Raw genomic sequence first — 24,820 nt, forward strand, 5'->3', positions numbered from 1 at the left:
AAACTGCATCCCAACATCCTCTCAATGATTTAGATATTAGAAATTCCTCTCATTTTAACTACACTCAATGATAGAGCCATAGTGAGTAAAAAGAATGGGTTTCTAACCAATACTCAAAGACAAATAATCTAGTATCTCTGCTAAAATCAAGTTTTATTTAACAAAAAGCAAAATTCTTTGCAGATCCCAATTCTGATTCAATGACAGTATTTAATAAACTCAAACACTTAGTCAAGATCAGATATAGGCATTTGACTACAAATACTGCATTTAATTCACATCACCTCATATACTGAACCATGTCAGTTGCTTTCTCAATATTCATTTACCTTTCTCCTCCCAACAGCTCCCCAAACACCTGATTTTGCTCCTTTTTTATTTTTTGCTGGGGATTTTTTTTCAGGGCCTTGTGCCTGCTAGGCAAGTATCCTATCATTGAGCCACATTTCTAGCCCCCAAGTACCCAATTATTTAGTCTTCCACATCTTTGGCTCAGATATGATACCAAGCCAAGACCCAAGGGGAATCTTGTTTTTCTTTTTTAATACCTTTATTTTTAGAGCAGTTTTAGTCTATAGCAAAACTGAGCAGAAGGCATAGTTCCCATATTTTCTGGGGTCACATATGTAGAGCCTCCTCCATTATCATCGTCCTACAACACAGCAGTACATTTTTTACAGACAATAAATCTACATTTATTTATCAGTATAACCCAAAGTTCACAGTTTAGGGTTCGCTCTTCGTGGTGTACTTTTATGACTTGTGATAAATGTATAATGACATGTAGCCCCCATTATAGTAACCTCCAAAATGTTTTACTGCTCTAAAATTCCTCTGTGTCTCCCTATTCATCTCTCCCAGATGCCTAGTACCTGATAATCACTGAAATTTTGACTCTTTTCCTTTTCCAGAATGTCATATGTATGGAATCACATAATATAAAGCGCTTTCAGGTTGGTATCTTCCCCTTAGTAATGTACATTTAAGTTTCCTACATGTCTTTTCATGACTTGCTCACACATTTCTTTTCAGTGCTGAATAATGCTGTACCATCTGAATACACCATTTACCCCATTCACCTACTGAAGGCCAAATAGTCTGCTTCCAAGTGTTGGCAATTATAAGCAAGGCTATGAAGAACCACTATGTGGACATAAGTTTTCAAATACTTAGGGTAAATTCCAAGAAGCATGACTGCCAAGTTACATGGTAAGAATCAAATTACCCTCCAAAGTGGTTATCCCAACATCCTCATCAGCACTTGGTGTCAGTGTTCTGGGTTTTACACCTTATTCTAATAATTGTGGTATATTTTCATTACTCCAAATCAGTAGTTCTCAACCAGCATCATCATCATTACTTATAAATTTCTTAGAAATATAAATTTCTGAGTCTGTCTCTAAGCCCAATGAATCACAAAGTCTGGGACAACATCCTTCAATCTATATTTTAATGTGATCTTGATGTACATTAACATTACTAAAATATATTAACATTTGATAATGTTTATGAAATTTTCTTATTATTGTTCTTTCATTGGCTCAAAATTCTGAAAAGGGAAGTTATATTCCACATTGGGGGAAACATTCCTATCTCCCTTCTGTTGAATGTGGCCACATCGTCACCATGAAGACATGACTAGAAGAGGACCAGCCCTGTGTGGAAACCAGTTGGGCACAGATCTTGAGAGAATCTATGTCCCTGCTCGTACTCCTGAACCACTAAATGAACAAGTGAGACATGGACTAAAGTGGACTTCCTGTCAATACAAGTTAATACATTTCCTTAGTGGTTAGTCTCTTTGAGCTGAGTACACATTACTTGAAACCCAAACATACTGATTAAAATAAATTATTTGTAAAGTTCCAGTCTGCCCAAATGTGTTTTAGACCCTGCTCCCCACAACTCATCTGGGAATCCTCATGAGCTTTGCTTCATGTAAATTTGTGCACACACTGCAAACCAATGGAGAACTGGATGAAATCAAAAGCTGTGTTCACGAGGGTGCAACACACATGTGTTTTATCCACCACTGCATTCTCAAAGCCTAGGAAACTACCTATCAAATAAGATTCTCAACAAATATTTGTTGACTAGAGTAACAAGTAAATGAAGCAAACCAAAATGAGGCACAGAGGGCAAGTGCACTCAGACATGTCTCTCTGCTTCCACAGGGGTCATCATTTCAGTTGGTTACCTAGTGCATTCCTATGTACCACATCACAAAATATCCAAAGGTGAGAAAGGGACCATTGTCCTTGAACATCATTTAGAAAATATGGAACCTTTCCCAGAAAACCCCAAACCTCATAGCCATCCTTTGAATTTGTTTGACCGAAATTTCATTCATTTAATATCCAAGTATAAAATGAACGTCAAAAAAGGTCCCATTAAAATTAGGAAAACATCTTCTAAAATAAGGCTAAGAAGTAAAAAGACATTGGAAAAAAAAATGGTTTAGTTAACAAACATATTTGAAATTTATCTAGAAGAAATTAATGTTTAGATGGTTTTAAATTTCCATGATACTTTATCACATATTAATATATATTACTATTAAATTATAAGATTGACAGATTTAAGTACATAAAGTACTAAGATCACTCTGGAATGACAAATCAAACCATAAATAGAATACAAAGCAAATAGTAGAATAAGGAAAATATTTAGAAAACATGACTGATGAATTGTTCATAACCTTCCTATATAAATCACCCCACCAAGTGAAAACAAAGGAAAAAATTAGAGGACCACTACCAGTATAGAAATAGAGGACTTGAGGAAAAAGAAATATAATCAATACATGCATGAAAATAGTAAAGAGCAAATTAAAACAGTGACATACCATTTTAATTCCAATAATCTGATTAAAAGTATTTTAAAAGATTGAGAGTCAATGGCCAAAAAACATGCTTGAAAACTAAAACACTTGTACCATGCTGGCCGAGTAAAACCTGATAGAACTTTCTCGAATTTAATCTGACAGTATCTACTAAACTCTAATATGCATGAATTCTTGATCAGGTAATTCTATCTTAAAACTGTAATCTACCAAAATAAAAATATTTGAAAATAAAAAGCTATATTTATAGGTATTTATTGAAATATTCCTTTTAATAATTAACAACAACCATCTGACTATCCATCAAGAAAAGACTGAGTACATGAAGGTATTCACAGTTCATGAACTTTCAATAAAACTGAGCTAAACCTACCTATATTGCACTAGACTCTTGCAATCAGAGACAAGTTCAGAGACTACAGACAGATACGAGAGCAAGATGCAAATGACTTATGTAGTATGACCCCTCTTGTTAGAATCAGTCAGGAAAGGACCAGAGAGAGACACTGATATTTTTATGTCTAAATGGCATTGGGAGAGCTGTGGGAGGACAAATGTATAAGTACTGTCATAGTTTCTGGAATGTCCCCAAAAGGCCTGTGTGTTAAAGGTTTGGTCCCCAGCTTGGCACTATTGGGAGGTAGTAGAAACTTTAAGAGGTGGGGCGTGGTAGAAGGTCTTCTAGTCATTGGGAATGTGCCTTCATAGGGAATAGTGGTGTCCTAGGCCCTTTTCGTCTGTTTTTTGTTTGTTTCTTTTTTACCCTGGATGTGAGGTGAATGGTTCTGCTCTACCATGTACCATTCCATGATGAGCTACCTTATCACAGGCCAAAGTCATGGGGTCACTTGATCATGGGCTAAAACCTCCAAAACTGTGAGTCAAAGTAAACTTTTTCTTCTAATAAGTTGCTTATCCTGGGGATTTGTTTCAGTGATGAAAAGCTGACAACACAAGTACTGATAATGATTACCTATGACAAGGGGCCAAAAGGATAATAAGGAACTTGAATAGTTTCTTCATCCTACATTTCTTTGTTTTTTTGCATTTTTATATGAATCTATGACTTCAACAATTAAAGTAGACTATTAACAAGAAAGAAACATTAACAAATAAAATATCATTTATGATGAATTCAAGATCTAAAATAGGAGAATACAGTCTAGCTGAATAGTGACTAGAAATACAAAATACATAACAAATATATTTTGTTGCTTACATCTGTTCTAATAGTAATTTATGCTAGAAGTGGTTTTCAATGCCTACTATAACTATGTGTTTACAGCTACTGGTCTAGATCTGTAAGAAAGAAATATTGCTATTTGGTCAATAGAAGTATATCACTTGAATAGTTATATTACTAGTATTACTCATTTTACAATGGTAATAACATGGATGGAAGATCAGCAATTCTGATATCAAAGAGCTCTATTATCTTTCCTGTTTTAATAACAGGTATAACTATACTTTCTAATAAAATTTCTTGTATTTGTAGCTTTAATTTCATTTATATGCATTATTCATTTTTAAAGCTTTCTCTTCACTTCCAATTTATTCCACTAGGTAACATAATTACCAGTTCTTTATATTCTTAAAATTAATTTATAAAAAATGTTACACAAACAAAGGAACATGGTTAACCCTCATAAACTACAGACATGTCATCAAGCTTTTATAATCTGTTGTTACTACGCAGATTTTAGCTCTCATTTATTTTTCTTCTTATTAATTTAGTTTTTAAAAACTCAAGCAGCATTGTCCTTACAGATGAAGCAGGTGAGTTCTAATGGAAGGTCAAATGCCACAGAAAAAGGTTCAAGTAAGTTTTTCACTCACATCAAGGGAGACAGACATGCTGAGAAGAGAGTGAATCTCGGTGTGCTACAGGGAGAATGAACAGAAGCATGTGACATTTGAGGTCACAGGCAAAACTCATTTCCCCATGCATAACACTCATTTTGGTTGTGGTCCAAGCACAGCACATAGCATGTCTGGGAAAGGAAGAATGAGGGAACAGAAGATTACAGTGTTCAGAAGACTTAGACATTCTGAGAGGAGCTCTTTCTGCTCTTGGGTCAGGGGCACAAGATGCCTATTGGCATGGCTCAGAATCAGCCCTCATCCTAAGGTTTTATTATGTGCTTCAATTTCTTAGATCTGTGGCATCAGGACTGAGTCTTTATCCTCACTTAGCAAGGGTTCTCTATCTTCTGAGACCTGCATATAAGTGACCAAAAGGGAAACAGACTCCCAGGACTCCTCAGCCACACAGTCCTTACCCAGGTTTGTGTGTTCTATGTGAACTTAGAAGTATTTAAGATTGGGTCAGTGCTCTTCAAAGGGTTAAAAGTGCCCCAAACATTCATGGTGTCACTAATAACTGCAGTATGTCCATTACCATGACAATGACTCACCTATGAATAAAGCCTTCACAGTTTTTTGTCTGCCACCCTGCAAAGTAACACTGGGTCACTAGGCCCAACTGATTGACAACACTGGAAAGAATAAAAACAAAAAGTTCTCTCAGGATCCAGTAAATATGTGATCATTTTATGGCTAACTTGAGGACATATAGGTTTGTTTGTTTTATTTTATTTCTCTTCAAGTGAACTACAACTTGAAGTGGGTATGTCAAATGAAATCAACCATTTGTTTTAAAAAAAAAGTCCTAATAGAAGATTTTATCAGAGTAGTATATATCCTCAACTCTAAGAAAAATTAATTTTATAAACTGATTGGAGTTTGACAGCAAGTTTTCATGGGACCAGAGGGTACCTGGTGATCAAGGCACTCTGTCAACAAGTTTTCACACATTAGCAGATTTAATTTTACAGTATTGCTAGGAGAGAAGATGCTGATATTGGCAGGAAGCTGACTAGAAGTATTGGGACACATAGGTTCAGGAAGGTTCAGTGCTATGTTGAGAATTTTTAGCTGTCAGTGTCAGAAGCAGTACTCGCCCAAATCATTTAGACTGTAAAGAGAAAGAAGTTCTCTAAGGGAACACTCACTCTTCCCCAATGCTCACAAAAGCAGTGAGAAAAGTATGAGCCTTGGTGATAAGTTAAAATGCTGACAACATAAGCATGCAGAACATATTGATTACGTGTGGGACCCTAGTGTATTACAAATGCTAACACAGAGACTGTAAAATACAACCCCACTCTATCATAAATGGGATAAAGAACTAAGGCATTCTAATTAAAAAGAAAAAATCAGTCATTTAACTATCAATGCTTTTTTTCCCTACTAAATCCAGAAGAGAGTTTTGGAAAGATTTAGATGGTCCAGGGTCTCTAAGGGAGATTAAAGTAAGTGTCTTCCTTTGTCTAAAAGATACTGCTATAAGAAGTAGAGGCATCCTGGAATACTCCAGAGACCTTAGGGCCACATGCTGTAGCTGGTGCTCAGTCAGGGTCCAATACTAGTAACAATGGTGATTTCTCACAGGCTGATGGAATCAGAACACTAAAATAAGGCATCTGGTCAAGCCCCTGACAGATGCATAAAATGTGGCTTAGAAGGATTTTATGAGTTTTCTCTATCTCCGATGACCAGTCAGAAAGAGAGATAGAGTTGGAATTGGCCCCAGGTGGCCAAACCTGGCAATCCCCAACTCTGGCTCTTAGTTTTCTCTACCTCTTCAGTTTATTCAAAGCTACACAGGAAACTCTCTACAAAGAGTTCAAACACAAGCTTAGAGGAAGCTAAGAGGAACTGTGTGTATGCTCATTCTGCACAGCCAAGGGGCCTGCTTGATGCCTTCCAGAGAACTATTATAGCACTTTAAGAATCACTGCACCATAACTCCAAGAACAACCAATTCCATCTGTCTACATTTTTTCAAGAGCTTCCAAACCTCTCCTACACAACTGCTCAAGTAGTTCCATTTTATTCCTGCACTACCATTGCCCTGGGGTTCAGATGCAGGAAAGTGCTAAATCAATGTTAAAAAGCAGCAGAATTTAAGATCTAGGAATCAGTTATAATACCTTTGAGGTAAGAAGACCTCACTTCCCATATGAGATTTCATTCAGATATATTTGAAATGAGTCACTACAGTGTCACAGTTAGGCAAACACCATGAATTAATATTTCAAAACTAAGGAAAGGATGAGATGTATTTTTAACCAAAAAAAAAAAAAGGCACTTCATGGTTAATACATTCCTGTCCTATCCACTGTGTGATGCAAACCAAAGTAAAGTGTTTACAACGGTAGTCTGGTAGGGAAGATACTTTTAATGCCCTTTTAATGTTGATAATTTTAAAAGGTTCCTAATGGTTTAATGTGTTAGAAATGCATTAAAAACATGCTGCCCTTTGGCAGAACTGTTTTAGAAGTAGAATACTTTTAATTTTTCCTCTGGTAAATAAACTTAAATTAAAAATAAATTATGTCTATTCAATTAGGTTGTTGGCCTTTGTTCATTCAGAATAACAGTCATTATTAGATCAGCTTCCACCTGCCCCTGAATTCCCAGGGATCATAAATGTAGGTTCAAATTCATAATGTTGGTAACAATTTGGTACAGAAAAAACAAATCTGGTTATCCTTGATTTAGGAGAAATAAACCTGGTTTTGGCAAGGCTTAAATGAAGATCAGTCTCATTCCAACCAGAATATTTATTTTTCTCCCACAAGAAGAAACTAAGAATAATAAAAAAACAGAAGCAGACACCAGCCTTTAGTTGAATTCCAGCATCATGCAGGTAGGGCTTCAAGCAACATTCCCTTGCGGTGAAACCCATTACTACTCACTTCCCATATGAGAATTTCATTCAGATATATTTAAAATGAGTCTCTCCAGCGTCACAGTTAGGCAAACACAGTGAATTAATATTTCAAAACCAATATTAACCCAAAATCTCATAACATTTAGACTGGTCCTGGTATGATAAGAGTGTGCCATCACATAAAGCACACTGAGATGATATCAGAGTAGATAATAAAAGAAACCACAGGACTTTGAATTTGTAGGTAGTAAAAACTTTCCAGAGTCAGAATGCTGGGTCCTACCCTGATGGTCCTCTGATCCCTTGCTCATGTATGTTTATTGATCAAAGAACATGTCAAGGACACAAGACAGGCATACAAGTACATGTGTTCCAAGTGCAATAGGATAGTTGTCTTTACAAAGAGCAGGAGATAAATGAAAATGTACACTGTGGGTTATGCAGCCTTCCACAGAACAAAGAACACTGAAGAAATTACCAGAAATAGTGAAAAGCAGGTCTAATATTTTGTGTCACTGACAACACTGCAGACGAGATAGCTATCATTGCATGTAAAGAAGGAGATGAATTTAAAAGTAATACATATTCGAAGTTTTCATGGAAATTATATAGAAGGCTGTAACTAGGCATGTTAGGTATAAAATATAGGTATGTATGGATATAAAAATGTACCCACCCTTATTAGTGTACTAGACTCACAGGTTTTAACAATATTCTTGCTTCTTCCACATGACCCTTCTTGACACACAGAAGGCTAGATTCAGATGCCATGGCTGCATATGCACTTTGACACAACACTTCTGGGTTACTTGTCAGTGCTTTGACTCTTTACAAGCACCATGGTACAAAATTACTAGTCGAAATTTTCCCAAGTCATAAAGACCCATCTTTTAACTTGAAGAATAATTAATTTAAAGTCAAAGGCAGTGCTTAAAAATCCCAAAAGAACTCCCAGAGAATTATGTGAAATGGGTACATATAGTACCATGATCACATGAACCAAAATGTGAAGTCATTCATGTCGTGTGGTAGTGAACCTGGAGGACCTCACACTCTGATCTCACTTGCATGAGGTATCTAGAGGAGTCAAATTCAGAGGGACAAGACAGGTGGTGGCTGGCAGGGACTGTGGGTTGGGAGGAGAGGGGTCACTTTGATGGGTATAGAGTTTCAGTTTGGGAAGGTGAAAAAGTTCTGGAAAAAGTTTGGTTCAATGTATTTAACACAACTGAACTCCACACTTAGAGCTGGACAAGACAGTAAGTTCATGTTATATACATTTTACCACAAGAGAAAAATACTCTATTCCTTCATTTTTCTTCATTACATTTATCACTACCTTACACTTAACCTTATTTATGCATGTGTGCATATGTACGTGTATGTTTATAGGTACGTATCTATTTATATATTGCCTATAACCTTCCTCCTTCTAATACCTCCAAATATATAAGTTCTGAAAGGCAGAAATTTCTTATTTCCTCCTGATACTGGGAATCAAACCCAGGGCCTTGTGCATGCTACACAAGTGCTTTACCACTGAGCAACATCCTGAATCCCGGAGGCAGGAATCTTGTCCTGTCACTCTACCCTGAGGGCTTGGAACTGTGCCCAGAACTCGAATAAATATCTTATGATATTTTTTCTAGAAAAAGGTATAATCATTCTTCCTGCAGAGATTTTTAGTTATATTAATTCTAAGTAACACTTTTGAGTTCAGTTTTTTCCACTCTTACCAATGCTAACTCTTTTGTCATTAGTTTATCATCAACTTTCTGTAACTTCTGGGACCAATTATTAGCAGGTCACTTAACCACATTTAACCAATCACTAGGATTCATAAAAAGTAATATCCCCAAATAAAACACATAAAAAATCCACTGTGAAAATGAACCTAACCATATCATCCATTTCTCTATTTTAAGCAGTAACTATTTAATGGCTTAGGATATACAGGCTGCATATAATTACAAGAATGTAAGATATAATAGAAATCACAAACTTAAATTGCATTTTGTTTAACTAGATGCTGAACTCTCTGAAGTCACCCAACCTGGCTGAGCTGCACAGCTGGGAAATAACTGGATGTGTATATAAATCATGAAGTTAGCTCTGACTATAATTATTTTTTTAAATAACCCACATAAAAGCAAATTTATTATTTTTAAAATACCTTTGCAGTTAAGATCTAACCTGATCTTCAAAAACACTTCTGATACAGTCAGGCAAGATACTGATACCCCTATTTAGAGATGCAGATGTGGAATCAGAGAAGCTAAATGATGGGATCAAGCTCTGGCATGAAGAGGCTGTGTGTGTATTTGGAAATAATTTTCAGAAGCATAAACAGCAAGCATTCTGGAAGTGTGCCACAATACAATTCTTGCAGAAAGCTGACCAGGTAATGAGATTTCATCTATAAGCCACACAGGAAAATCAATTCCAGTGACCCAGGGCAGGCAATAAATGGCGATCTTGCCATTTTTCATATAAGAAGCTAAACATGGTTTCACGGGTGTCACAAAGACATGATAATATAGGTCTTGTTGATGCAGCACAGAAATGAAAGCAAAGAGCTTGGTTAAAACAGGTTTAAGAGATGAGAGAATTATGTCTATCAAGAACCTAATGCTACATTATTCTATGAGCTCATAATACAGAGATAATGGTTCTCAAATTTGTACACTGACAAGATAAGTAATATTTCTAGAAGACTAGGGGTAATGAAATTAGATTATCAATGTCAAATTCCCTGGAATGAAAATGTTAAAAGTCAAATAAACTTTTAATTGGAAGTTCATGTTACTTGACCACTAGATGTATGTAAGGTTATTCTAGGTTCCTGATATGCCCTGGCTAGTTAAGGCTTCATAGTCAAACTAAGGAATACATGACATGCTCTAGCCCCCACCAAAGCTGTTTCATCAATGAAGTGGTATTCCAGCATGAAAACCAGGCAGCAAATCTGAGTGCCAGTCAGACCTACAAATGTAATCTATGCAGTCATAAAAATAATTAACTATTTCTCCTCCTCTGCTCAGATTTCTGGAAAGATCATCAGAGACCTCCACAGCCTACAAAGAAGTGCTTGGTAAGCATGATTAGGGTATATTTGGGTAAGGAGAAAATAAAAGGGAAACTGAAAGATTTGAGAGTGGAAATACGCAATGGATCATTTCATGAGAAAGAGGACAATGAATCACATTCTAAAGATATCATCAAGGTTATCCATCTCAATCCTCTGTTGAGTGTAGATATCACCTTCTACAGCGTCAGCTTCTGACTAAACAAATCAGCTCACAGAAACTCACTATTCATGATTCAGCCCTGTCCCCATCTCCTACATCCCTTTTCTTAGTTCTTTCCACCATCCCTCATTGGTTAAATTATATTTCACAACATTTTTCTGATTCCAGTTGTTTTCCCCTATGTGCAAGTTCTTTTGTTCTGTGTCTACAAGTGCAGGGACCAGAAATAAATGAAATAATTATGAGGAGCCTACCCAGCACAGTCACCTCCTTCACAATGGGCATTTTGCAACCTAATGCAAACTAAGATTACAGTGTTTTCTTTTTATTGCGGGGAGAGGAAATAGCATTGTGGGGTGATTAATTTAATATGGATTATATTAAAGATTCATATGCATTTAAGCCAAATATTCAATGTCTTCTTCAGATATGCTGCTGCTAAATTATATTACTCTGATTCAGCACTAATTCAGCTGTTTAAACCATGCAGGATGAATCTGCACTTTCACTTGCTTTTCTCTTGATTAGATTCATCCACTGCTCAAGCCTGGTCAACAGTGTTTCTATCTACTGCTAATGAAAGGTTCGTGGTCTCTTCCAGGGTTATGAGATCCCTGATTTGCTTCATATAAACCCTATAAATGCTCACAAACCATCTGAGCAACAGTTTGGGACCAATATCAAATTTTTCAGTTTATAGCATCTGTCTTGTTTCCTCTTCATCGTGCTTTCTACAATCCAAAAGGATCATCAATAGCAACCACCAATCTGCAAATTTTTTCAAAAGTTGAGATCAAGAAAGAGTGAACTGTAATTCCACTGGCAATAAGAAGTTTCATTTGACTTCACTTTCTGCACCACCTAGCTTGCCTCCCCCTCTTATTTCTGTGACACTATGACCTAGCATACTTTCCTCTATTTTCTAAGGTTCACTTGCTCAATTGCAGCTTTTTCAAAAATATTCTATGCCAGTGCTTGACATACAGGGATGTGCAACATGAATAGTGTCAAGTGTAGGTTGTAAACAGTAGAAGGACAGGAGTACTTGGGTGAGGTTCAATCCTTTAAGGCACAATGTTGATGCACAGATACCAATTCAAAATTGGCTTCCATTTCTTCAAAGGCAAACTGCCAATCTATTACAAAAGGAACTCTTTCTCTTTGAGAGTTATACACTTGCACATCACGCAACTGCATCAAAGGGCTTCCTGAAAATACATTATAATCAGGGGAAATATATATGGCAATGTGCCTGCAGCTAAATGATCACAATCAAGAGAAAAGACAAAACCATAGAAGAAAGGCCAGGACTAGAAGCATTAAGTAATAGAACTGCCAGTAACTAGGAGATAAAGCATTCTCTTTCCAATCTAGACAATGAAATTATAACTTATTTTAGAGAGAGAGAGGGAAAGCATACACTGCCATGCCCCAAACAGGAAGGTATTTCTCCTGGAGCATGCTGAGGTGGACAGGAGTCTAGGGGCCTCAATTTCTCCAGTTATGACAGGGGTGGGGCTCACATTATCTGCCCAGGAGATCTCATGAGGCAAATGTCAAATAAATAACAGATTTGAAAGTGATTTCTATAGTGTAAAATCATAAGACAATGTTATATAAGACTATTGTTTGTATTGTAACAGATGATAACACAAGAAAATATTTCACAAAATGGAAGAAATTTCCTCAACTAAGTGAGAGAGAAATGAGATGACAAGGTTGAGCAGGGGAGAAAGGTCAGGAAAGGATTAGAAAACTCCTTTTCCTTTGGAACCACTAAACAGGGCTGTGGAAAGCAACAATCCAGAAGAGTAGCTATTTTGTGTGTATGTGCTACCCTTTTTTTTTTTAAATTGGTTCTTTTTAGTTATACATAACAGCAGAATTCATTTTGATATAATTATATAAGCATGGAATATATCTTATTCTAGTTAGTATCTCATTCCTGTGGATGTACATGATGGTGGGATTCACTGTGTTGTTTTCATATACACATGGGAAAATTATGTCAGGTTCATTCCACTGTCTTTCCTTGTCCTATCCCCGCTCCTTTCCCTCCATTCCCCATTGTCTAATCCACTGAACTTCTATTCTTCCCCTTATCCCCTCCTTATTATGGGTAAGCTTCCAACTATCAGAGAAAACATTTGACCTTTGGCTTTTTGGAACTGGCTTATTTCACATGGCATAACTGTCTCTAGATACATCCATTTGCTAGCAAATGTCACAGTCATTCTTCTTTATGGCTGAGTAAAATTCCTTTGTGTATATATACAACATTTTCTTTATCCATTCATCTGTTGATGGGCACATAGTTTGGTTCCATAGCTTAGCTATTGTGAAGTGAACTGCTATAAACACTGATGTGTCTGTGTCACCACAGTATGCTGATTCTAAATCCTTTGGATATGTATTGAGGAGTAGAATAACTAGGTCAAATGGTGGTTCCATTCCTAGTTTTTTGAGCAATCTCCATAATGCTTTCCATAGTGGTTGCACCAATTTGCAGTCCCACCAGCAACATTTATTGTTGCTTACATTCTTTATAATTGCCATTCTCACTGGTGTGAGGTGGAATCTCAGAGCAGTTCTTATGCCACTGTGGAGGGTGCTATGATGACACGGAGGTGGAGAAATAGAGGCAAGTGTTACAAACAGTCCAATGCAGAGGCTACTACAAAAGGCTATCAGCATACTTAATGGTATGACTCCCTGGAAGGAAAAAGTACCTGTTCCCTCCTCTAAAAGAAAGCTTCCTCCAAAAAAGAATTTCCCTCATGAATATTAAATTTACAGAAATATCATAAGTCAATTACTCAGAAAATAATGAAACAGCTAGGACTATTAAAGATTCCAAGATCCCCAAATATAATAAAATCCTCCAATGCCATTATTGTTTATATAAAATGTATTTTCTGCATATAACCTACTCCCATATCCTTTATATCATCTCTAAATTACTTAGATAATATAATATTCTATGAAATAATAATTTAGGCTATATTATTTAGGGAATAATGCTAAGAAAAAGGTCTACAAATGTTCAGTATAGACAATTTATTTTTCTGAACCCTTTTTAAATTTTTTTTTTATTTTTACAGATTGCATTTTGATTCATTGTACACAAATGGGGTACATCTTTTCATTTCTGTGGTTGTGCATGATGTAGATTCATACCACTTGTGTAATCATACATGTACATAGAGTAATGATATCTGTCTCATTCTACCATTTTTCATACCCCACCTCCCTCTCATTTCACTCTATGTAATCTGAACACTTTTGATGGTAGTTCAATTCATGGATGCAGAACCTATGGATATAGAGGTCTAACTATACTTTTAAACTTAGAAACAAAACATACTTTTTTTTAAATTAATGCTATGTGAAGAATTATCTAACTCCATAAAACTTCATGGAATTTCCTCCTCTTGGACACAATTCAATACAAGGACTCTTGGTGTCCAACATACAAGAGCACTATAGGATTCCAACATGTTATTTCTCTTTCTACCAGAGAGTCACCATACAGAAAGAGCCCTGTAATCTCTAACAGGAGTATCCTTCAGGTTCTGATTTTTATAACACATTACATTTCACTCTCCCTCAATTCTACTTTTATTTAAGTTGCAGAAGAGATTTATACAATTAGGAATCTGCATTCAAAGAACCCAAAGATTGTATGAAGCCCACAAATCATTCCTGCTCATGTTACATATGGGCTCCCAATCACTGGCCAGCAGCCCTCTATCAGATATCCATCAGTAAAACAAGGTTTCTAGATCTAAGACTATTATTCCAAAGACCTCACAGGTTACAAGCACATTAATCATGAACATTAAACACAGGAACTATAAGGATAGGGTCTGACCCAGTAGTAGACATCACTGAAGTAGACAGTTTCCAAGATCCTTAGGGACTACTCTAGTATGAATTGTGTGGTACTCAGAGCAAGATGTATACTGAAAATAGGAAGAAGTGATGGAAGAAAGTTGAAAGATACCAAGCCTCGAGGTCACTGGTTCCAAAGTTCACAAGATGTTAATCTACTGTTGTCCTGGCTGAAGGAACATTTTATTCACATACAGGTTGCTATTAGAGCTGGAAAGCAGAGAAGTCATCTAATGAACCCTAACATTAGCAGACAGAAAGACCAAGATGACTAGTTGCTGCTTTCCTTAATACTCACCAGCACATTTTGTTCTTGTTCGGAGAGCTGGCCCAGGAGATCCAGTGCCGCCCTCCCCAGGCCTGGTGAGGAGCACACTAATCTCATATTCTGTATCTGGGTCAAGGTGCCCAATTTTATAACTTGTGGAATCCACTGGCTGCCGATCATTCCAGCTCCCACTGGCTGTGCAATACTCCACCTCGCGGGCCACAATGGGCCCATCTCCGTTGATAGAGTTGGCATTGAGTTGTATCCACAAGTAGGTTGCTCCCACAGAGGCCAGCTGTGGTGGGGCAATAGGAACAGGGGGTTCTGGAAGGCAAACCAGAGAGCCACCTTTCAGATGCTTCTATCTTTTGTATTAAAAGACTTAAACATGCATCAATAATTAAAATGCATAAGACATTAAAATTTTAGGAATGAATTGATGAGAAGAGTTAATAATGAAAAGCACATTAAACAAATGTTTTCACAAGGCTCAGAGTGGCAAAACAAACCATCTTTTTTAAAAATCTAACTTGAAATGGGTGTGGTGGTTCACACTTGTTCCAGTTACTTGGTAGGCTGAGATGGGAGAATCACTTGAAGGAGTTCAAGACCAGTCTGGGCAACATAGGGAAAAACTATCTAAAAATGAAACAAAATAAACCTAACTAGTTCAAGTAGATATGCCCCTAACAGTTCTAAAGATACAACTCATTTTGCTCAAACACATACATCAAAGTGACTGGTAAAAACTCTCTCAACTTACTTATTGAAAATCTTTTTAAAACTATCAAAATACTAGAGTTCTCTACATCATTAAATTGAGTTTTCTTATATTAATAGTCCCAAGATAGCATCATTTTAAAAACAAAATGAAAGTATAGTTTATCTCATCATACACATATCTCTAGGATGACTCATTTCCCAAAAAAACTATCACAGTGGACTCATTTAGCTAGCAGAGAATGGAGAATTCTGGATAATAATGTCTACTGCTGCTACTATCAGGGAAGTTCCAGTAATGAGTCTTATTACAGCAGTGAATACAAAGGAAAGCTCTGAATTAAGGAACAAGCTTAATACCTGGCTTGATAAAAATTTAAGAATCAATAGCAGATGGTCTTTACAGCCTGAGAACGTCTCTTTCATTGTTTATAACCAGAGACTGCCATATGTGCCTACAACATCATCTGAAAAGAAAAACAAGCAATCTTACAATAAATAGTTTTCCTAGTTTATTAGGTAGATGCTAGGTGAATGGCCCTTCCAGACTCAGATGAAGATATTCTACAAGCCAATGTCACTGTGCATGGTAACACATGTGATAAACAGGATCTTACACAAAATAATACATTTTCACTTCAATGAGTTGTCATTTCAGAAAAATATGAGATCTAGTGATTGTTCTCAAGAGTGTTTTGTTTCCACAGGTGCTTTGTGTCTTTTTGGTGTGTGTTTGTTCTTAACTCCTCATTTTGCTAATATAATACATGTGAAATAAAACTTGTTCCAAGCTTTTACTGGCACATGCTGTTATTTGCTGCGATTTCTCCTTCCCTCTCACATAGCCAACATCACTAATCAATCACAGTCTTATTTCCTGCTGAACAAGACCTCAGGGCAACAAGTACCATCTGAGGCCTGCACCTGAGATATAGTAGGTGGATTCCTAGACTCAACAAGAAGTTAGCAACATCAGTTCCCTTTGTTGGATTGGGGAATCCTTGTTCTTTTGTATATTCAAGGTGTGAAGAGTCATATGAATATAAAATGGCTCATTAGAATGAGTAAAAAAAAATGAAAAAAAAGAGATATACCAAATTTCGAATGAATTTTATTTACAATTGTGATGTAAGTGTACTAAAACATTGTTCCTAAAGCTTATACACTGTAAGTTTGTGCTTCAAACAGTTCTGACTTAACTCAAAATAATCTAACATCAATTTATGGCCCTATAATATACATTCTAAAGCATTCGCATAGCTAAACAGAAAGAGCCAATTATATTCAAAGATTGTTGAACTGCCAGTCAAAATGCAACTCAGGGATAAGGTCACAAAGAGATGTCGGCAGCCCCACTCATTTAAAATATTGTTACTAGTATCCTAAAATTGACATGGTTTTAATGTATTTTTGTCCAGAGAATATTTTCTATATTAATTCCTCATTAAGAAAAGTAACTCATATGCTAAATCCAATGAAAGATTCTACTAGAACCTGGAAACAACTAGGACAGACATTCAAAAGGACTTTTGGTTTCTGAAGAATCAACATAAGAATAAATCAACATACACTTAAATTATGAACGAAGTTTCATGGACAAGGAAAGAAGGAAGAAAGGGAATGAGAGAGGAAGGATAGGTCTCAGTCTGTACATAGTAATAAGAAGCAATTTAAAATATTTATTTATTTCTTTTGTCCCCACTCCCATAAGTTGCCCAGATTGGGATCAAACTCGTGGTCTTACAGCTTTGCCCTCCCAATTACCAAAGATTGCAGGCATGCACCAACTGCCCCTGACTAAAATATTTAATTCAAGAGAAAGAACACCAAACAATTAATTCTAAATCAAACCATTAATGAGTAAATTCATGCACATAAGTACACACATACATACACCTAATAGATACAAATGAATGTCTGATGCATATATGTCAATACCATATTTAATTACCTGAAATGTATAACTCATATATAAATATACAAATCATATAATTAAACTTTAAATTGATATGGGCATATATGCATGCATTATGGAGATTATATGAAATATTTTTATGTCTTTAATTACTAAAAGCAGTAGTAGACATGAATAAATACTAGAGTAATAATAAAAGAGTTTGTGCTTTATTTCGGGAGCTGTCACCAAATCAGAGTGTGGTCTTAAGAAAACGATAAACTCTATGGACTTTACTTCTTCCTATGTGTAAAATGTTAGCATTCCAAATATTATATAGCATACAAAAAGTATTAGGTTGCAAATAAGTAGCCTAACAATGCTATTGTGTATTTTAAAGTAACTGTCTCAAGGAAAACAACTTCATGTAAACTAGTAGAAAATGACATATTATCTCATTTTTTAATATGAAGTATATATAAAATTTGGCAATAAAATTATAAATGGAGGAAAAGACAAATTCATATTTGAGTTCCACATGCATGCCATCTAATCATCACTGGTCTTGGCAGCATACAGAGATGAAAGATAGAATCCACATATTTTTATCAGTGAGCTAGGATACTATCACATGGGAAAGCATGGAGCATAAGTGTGTACATTCTTTGTGTCCAGGTTTGTTCTGAAGTCTAGAAATATCTGATTTATTTGTAGCTCCCAATAAATTAACTTTTCCACAAGCAATTTTTAAAGAGGCTACCATATCTGCCATTGGTGCATCAACCACACAGTACAGGTCACAGTGAAATGTGATAGCAACTATTAGTTACAAAGGGAAACTGATAACAAAGAACTGAACCAAAATCAAAGTTAGATAACAACAGTGATGATGGGAAGACTGAGGACATTTTATAGCATTTGTCAGTAAACTTTACCCACTTTCTACACTGTGACCCCTCACAAGAGAACTTCAACAAGTTAGGGTGTGGACAGCAATGATGACTTTTAGTGTTTTTATAAACATTAAAACTAAATTCAAAATTTTTCCCACGAAGGTTAGTTCAAGTTTCACTACAAATCAAAACAATTAAGAATCCTATGTGGCAACATATGTGATTCAGGTAGACATTTTGACATGTGCTTTCTCATGCTGAATATCCTTCATTGTTGGTAATTCTCAAGGGAGAGAAGCTGATAAGCCCAGCGCTGTATGCTAAGCCACGCGTGGTGACTATGTATAACACTGATCTCCCAACAGAAGCACATATACAAACCACCTACAGGCTTTATACTAGAAACTTACCCCAGAGATTCTGTTTCTGCATGTGGTAGGAGAGGGGAGAAGACAGTAGGTAGGCAGGCATTTATACTTTTTAGAATGTGGAAAGAGAGTTCTGATATGCATTCCCAGATGACAACAGATCTACTGGCTCAGACAGTAAGAACATCCTGATTTCCTTCTTCTTATCACAATCCTATATGTGCTAGCTGTATTCACTGTTCTAAGTGCTGCAATACACTTTAAGCAGTTCAACTTCCTATCCTGTAAGATAGGTGACATTATAATAGTGTAATGGTTAATTTGAATTGTTGAACTGATTGGATTAAAAGATGCAGATCATTAAGAGGCTTCTGGGTGTTTCAGTGAGTGCATGTCTAGGAATGACTGGAATGTGGGATAGTGAACTGAAGTGTAGACCCTCCCTAAGCATGGGTAGCACCGCCCAACAGGATGGAATAAACATTGGAAGAACAAGGCAGCAGATGCAGATGCAAACTCCACTCTTCTTGAACAGGTTCTTGATTGATGCTTTGATCTTCAGAGAATATCAGATTCTAGCTTCTTCACTCTTCCAAAGCGAACTCTGCCAGTGATTCTTCACGTAGTTTCCAAAAGCTTGTTCTTGGACTAGGCAGCTACTGGTTTTTCCAGCTCTCTAGTCTGCAGACATATCTATTTCATAGCCATTGTGGTCTATCCAGCTTCTGGTTGTGTAAGCCAATCTAAAAAATTCCCTTTTTATAATCATACTTCCTGTTGATTTTGTACTCTAGAGAGGCTGACTAATGCAAATAGCTATCTTATATACAAGGAAACAGATGCCCAAAGAGGGCAAGCCCTTGGCCTGCACAAACATAGCTACTTCTGCCTGAAAAGGGAAATAGACTCTCCTAAGAAGATTTTACATTTCATATTTAAGAAATGAAAAGGAAAAGTTTAAAATAAAGGCCTGAGGCTCTACCTTGGTGGTAGAGCATATGCTTAGTATGCATGAAGCCCTAGGTTACATCCCCAGCACCAAAAAATAAAATTAAATAAGGCATCATCTTGTTCTCCTAGAAAAACCAGGAGCGGCCTGGCACAGTTGCCTAAAAATACCTCATGGTACTTCTACAAGTCCAATTATTGTCTAGGGCCAAAAATTGCCTTTATAGCTTAATACTATAATCTCCTCAGTCCACAAAAAAAGCATTCAATAAGCTGAAGGAAACTTATTTCCCCTCTCTTTTTTTCTCTCATTCCCCACCCCCTTGAATATAATGACTTAATTTTCATGGCACACAAAATACAGTAACAGAATCTAAGTGGAACATTATGAATGTTAACACAGCATTATCAATATGGCCTGTGTGATATGGCAGGGCATTTTTATACTGACACTGTTTCATTTTATTAACCACCCTTCTATCATAAACACCCTACACCCTGGCTGGTGAATATTTGCATTTTAAGTGATTTTATATCAGTAAAAAATTTTCAGTCCTTAAAAAAAATTATAGGTTGTAATCTCTATATATAGAGCTGGCAGAAGACCTCGCCAAAAGCACATTCATTGCTTTGTATGCAATGAAATGAACATAAACAACATGCATTTTTCAAAAATATTGCTCACATGCGAAGTTTGTACTTAAAATGCAATCCATCAATATAACCTGTTACCAAACAACTGTTCAGTAACAGACAAGTTTGAGTTTAAGCAAATAATGAAAAAATAACCATCTAACATATCTATTTTCATAGACTATTACAGCATATAAAAACATATTAAATACCTTTAACTACCAATTCTGCATAGTTTGATATCCCAACACCTCCTTCAGTGCGAATCATACAGCGGTACTTCCCAGCATCTCGTTTGGTGGTATTCACAACATTAAATGAAGCTATGAATCTTCTGGAACTAGTCACCTTTATTTCCTTCAGAGGAGCATCTCGTACATCAATGCCCTATAACAGCAGAGGTTGGGAGGGGACAAAAAGAAGCAATATCAGCTGTCATATCAAAACAGTAAGACCCTGATGGAACATGATCAATATCATTTTCACATGAATCTTACTTCAGTCGTTTATTGTCCATGGACAGTTTTCCAAGGGAACAGCTGACCAGAAAACTGCAATTCTGGATTTATCAAAACTTTGAACACCGAGGGTACAAAATAAAGTGTGTGGAAATGTTTTGATTTTACCCCTGCATACTATAAATTATGTTAAGGTAGCTCAACAGGGGAAGGAGAAAAGTACATAGGAAAATTCTTAACTTTGTTCCTTAGCAACATTTGGACATTTTACAACATTTTACCTGTTATATTTAGGCTTGGTTAGGAAACAAAATTAACTTGCACACTACCATATTACTGATCTCATTTTATGTATGAACCCAGACAATGTTTCAAGAATGACATTAAGGTGTACATTAGGTATATTCTCAATGAATAGGCCTAGAGGACTAATCTAAACTTTATGATGTTCTTCTTAGATATGCAAAAACCAAACAGAAGTAGATGCCTAAAACCTATTACTTAACACTTAAATGTAACAAGATCCTATATCCCAGGGACAAATAAAGCAGGTTCCACTGCTGGTGTACTTTTGTCTTTTATTATCCCTGAACACTTAACCTTTCAGTTAGGCACACCTGGAAATTCACTCTATGCTTCCAAGAGTTTAAAGTTCCAAAAGGAGGCAAGAGATTTCCATTCTATAATGTTTATTTTTTGTAATCATTGGGGGAAAAGGCTATCTTTTGCATGTTACTTGAAAGTATTAGTAGAAAATGATAGTCAAAGATGTCAAGACTAATGTACGATGTCAAGCACTATGTCCATTTTTCACCCAGCAAGCATTCTTGGTGTGCCAAACTGTGCATTCATCATGTCAAAATACTAGGCCCAGAATGGTAAACAAAAGAAAAGTGGTTGCTATGATTATGGGGCTTCAGTTTATTGGGGAGTGTAAGTTTGAAATGAATACATGAATACTAATGATGGCTAGGGTGAAGGGAAAGACTAGATGGCTGCCGAAATCACAATGTGGACCAGCTATCATAGACATGGGAGACCAGTATGAGGAAATGACATATGAACTAAGATTTGAAGGGTAAGCAGAAGTTGAACAGGCAAAGGAAGAGAATGGAAAGAAAGAGTATTCTACACATAATAAATAGCATAGAAAGCCCAAGATGGTTAGAAAATGCTGCATAAAATTAAGGAAGCAAGAGGAACCTGGGGAGATGAACAAGGCCCTATTCATTCAGGGACTTGCAGACTGTGTTAAAATGTTTTTTATTTATAGCCATAAAAATGCAAGTCTACAAAAGAATCCAGCTCATCTGTATTATTCAGTGATTCATATTATGTAAAGTCTTTTAAAAGCTTTTATCTTTAGTATTTTCATTGGCAATATGTCTTAAAGGACATGAGTTTGTGAGTTAGCCTGACCAGGGTGCCAAATCAAACTTGATCACTCAAAGTGATTTACCTTCACAGGACCCCACCTTCCTTATCTGAAAGCAACTAATTTTAAGGGTTGTTGTGGGAAATAAAGCCTATATGCAAGGACAGTGGCACGATGGCGGATTCCCACACATCCCCATCTGAGCTTTGGAACATATGAGGAGTGAATTTGAGGAGAAAGGAAGATAGGCTATTAAAATCCCACCTTTCTTACTGATAAAAACTGAAACTGACATCTGGCTTAGGTCTGCAAGAATAATGGGCTTGCTAATACTGAAGGACAGAATTAAACAGACTCACCCACCCAGTCACAGGGGCACTAGAAAACCATAAGGCCTTCCATATGTTGTAAAACTCACAGGATGGAGGAGTGGGGTTCCCACAGGCAGTTAGCTCCCCAAAGAAGCGTCTGAGCTAGGCATACCCTGTGCTTCTTCTCAGGCAGCTCCTGCTTGGGTAGTGAGAAGGCAGTCAGGAGTGCTGCACTAATAGAGATATACTGCACAGGCAAGTAAACATCAGGAGTGGGGAAAAAGGGTTCCATCAACATTATCTTTAGTACCAGCCATAAAACAGCCTTGTTTGTGGATTAAAATGTCATAAATTAAAATATAAAATTGGATATATATCTTCTATATGTGTATAATGTACTAAAATGCCCTAAATTTGATCTGAAAAACACTAAGATGTTAAAAACAATTAATATTATTATTAATACAGATAAAGTGTTCCTCTCTGCACTCCATACATTCTGTCTCTGACACCCAACCCCAAAATCAATAATCAAATCTATCACTAGGAGTAAACCAAGACTGACTACTCTACAAAATTAAGTTTATCTTTTTTTCAGTCAGAATAAAATATTTACCTCTGGTTTTTAGGGAAAATAAATAAGCCCTAAAGACAGGCAGATCTCATATCAGTAAGTATTTTGTTTAAGTATTTTTGTGAAGCAAATACTTACTGATAAGTAAAAAGGACAGGACTACCTGATTTACTTGCTTACCTGTGGCATGAATCTATTGGGTTATACTTTTACAGTAATCCTACATATTTTTCCCTAAAAGAAACACATCTCAAAAGGATGTTTATTCAAAAGAAATTTTTTCTTTTTGGCAATGCTGGAGATTGATCCCAGGGCCTATCCATGCTAGGCAAATGCTCTGTTACTGAGTGACACCCTATTCAAAGAATTTTAATGTATGTACTTATTGATCTCAGGACAACTTCAGGCAGTATTGAGGGCACACAGGGTAAGAAAAACTCACTTTTGAATTTGTACATATGTTGGAGGAGCATCACTCAGAGTTATCATGTCTTCATGCCACAAACCTACCCTGTAAAATAAACAGCCTCAGACTAGCAACTCTACCCAACTCTTAACACATGGCATGGTCTCTCATGAGGAGCCTTTTAAAAACAAACCACACAGATAATTAGGTTCAGCTTCTACAGGAAAAATAATAAATAGGGAGGGAACCCATTTACTAACTAGCATCATTTTAGATTGTTATCCACACAGGAATATCAAATAACATGTCTTTCTCAAATCTTCAGGTCATTTTCTATTACATAAATCATGCATACATGGATCCAAGCATTCATTCAACCAAAACTCAGTGAACATCTTTTATAAGGCACGCGCTCTGTCTTCTAAGGGAGCAGAGAGTCAATGGAATAATCCTTTGCCTAAATAAATTTATAGTCTTGTTAGTGAAATGAACTTGTGAGGCAATATTCATGATGCAGAACAAAGAACTCCTCCCATAGCACACATGGGGCCTAACTGGGCAATGTTTGAGTGCAGTTCAGGCTTCCAAGAACTAGAGCCAGACCCCAGCCTTGAGGATGCAAAGCAGTGTCCTAGGCAGGGAAGGAGAAGAAATGGAGGCCAGCTCAGAGAGGGGCTCTGGAACTGGAGGAGCCTAGGGAGCACAAGGAACTGGAACAGAAACTTAACTTACTCCCTATTGTTAAGACAGAAGCACTTCCAGGGGGCAGGCTGGTGGGGCAAAATGCTGCAAAGAGAAGCAAAATAGAGACTACACCCTGGAGTTATGACAGGATGATGACTGATTGCCATTCATATGGATGGAGTAACAGAGGCTTTTAGGCAAAGGGGAACATAAACATATCTGTGGGTAAGAAAAGAATATGGGAGTTGATATCAAAGGAAACTGGCTATTATTCTTTTCTAGAAATGATTTTTTTGTTTTGTTGTTTTGTTTTGGTACTAAGGATTGAACCAAGGAACACTCTACCACTGAGCTATATCCCCAGTCCTTTTATATTTTGAAACAGTGTCTTGCTAAGGTGCTTAGAGCCTCATGAAGTTGCTGAGGCTGGTTTCAAACCTGAGATCCTCCTGCCTCAGCCTCCCTAATCAGTGGGATTACAGACATGTGCCACTGGACCCAACACTTTTCCAGAAATTGGGTAATGAATGATAAAAGAGAGAAGACAGGAAGAATTCCAAACATATTTAGGA

General features: G+C 36.6%; 1 protein-coding gene across 9 annotated transcripts in view; it reads right to left on the minus strand.

Moving 5' to 3' along the window:
* Ptprm (protein tyrosine phosphatase receptor type M) overlaps positions 1 to 24,820 on the minus strand; it is an 819,218-nt gene that overhangs the window by 453,863 nt on the left and 340,535 nt on the right. For all 9 annotated transcript variants that reach the window (XM_047526252.1, XM_047526251.1, XM_047526249.1 and 6 more), the window contains exons 6-7: positions 20,653 to 20,827; positions 15,015 to 15,308 (exon numbers count right to left, since the gene is read on the minus strand). In XM_047526252.1, coding sequence (XP_047382208.1) covers positions 15,015 to 15,308; positions 20,653 to 20,827 — 469 coding nt within the window. The remainder of the gene's footprint in view (positions 1 to 15,014; positions 15,309 to 20,652; positions 20,828 to 24,820) is intronic.

Source organism: Sciurus carolinensis, chromosome 15 (assembly GCF_902686445.1).
Source record: "Sciurus carolinensis chromosome 15, mSciCar1.2, whole genome shotgun sequence".
NCBI lineage: Eukaryota > Metazoa > Chordata > Mammalia > Rodentia > Sciuridae > Sciurus > Sciurus carolinensis.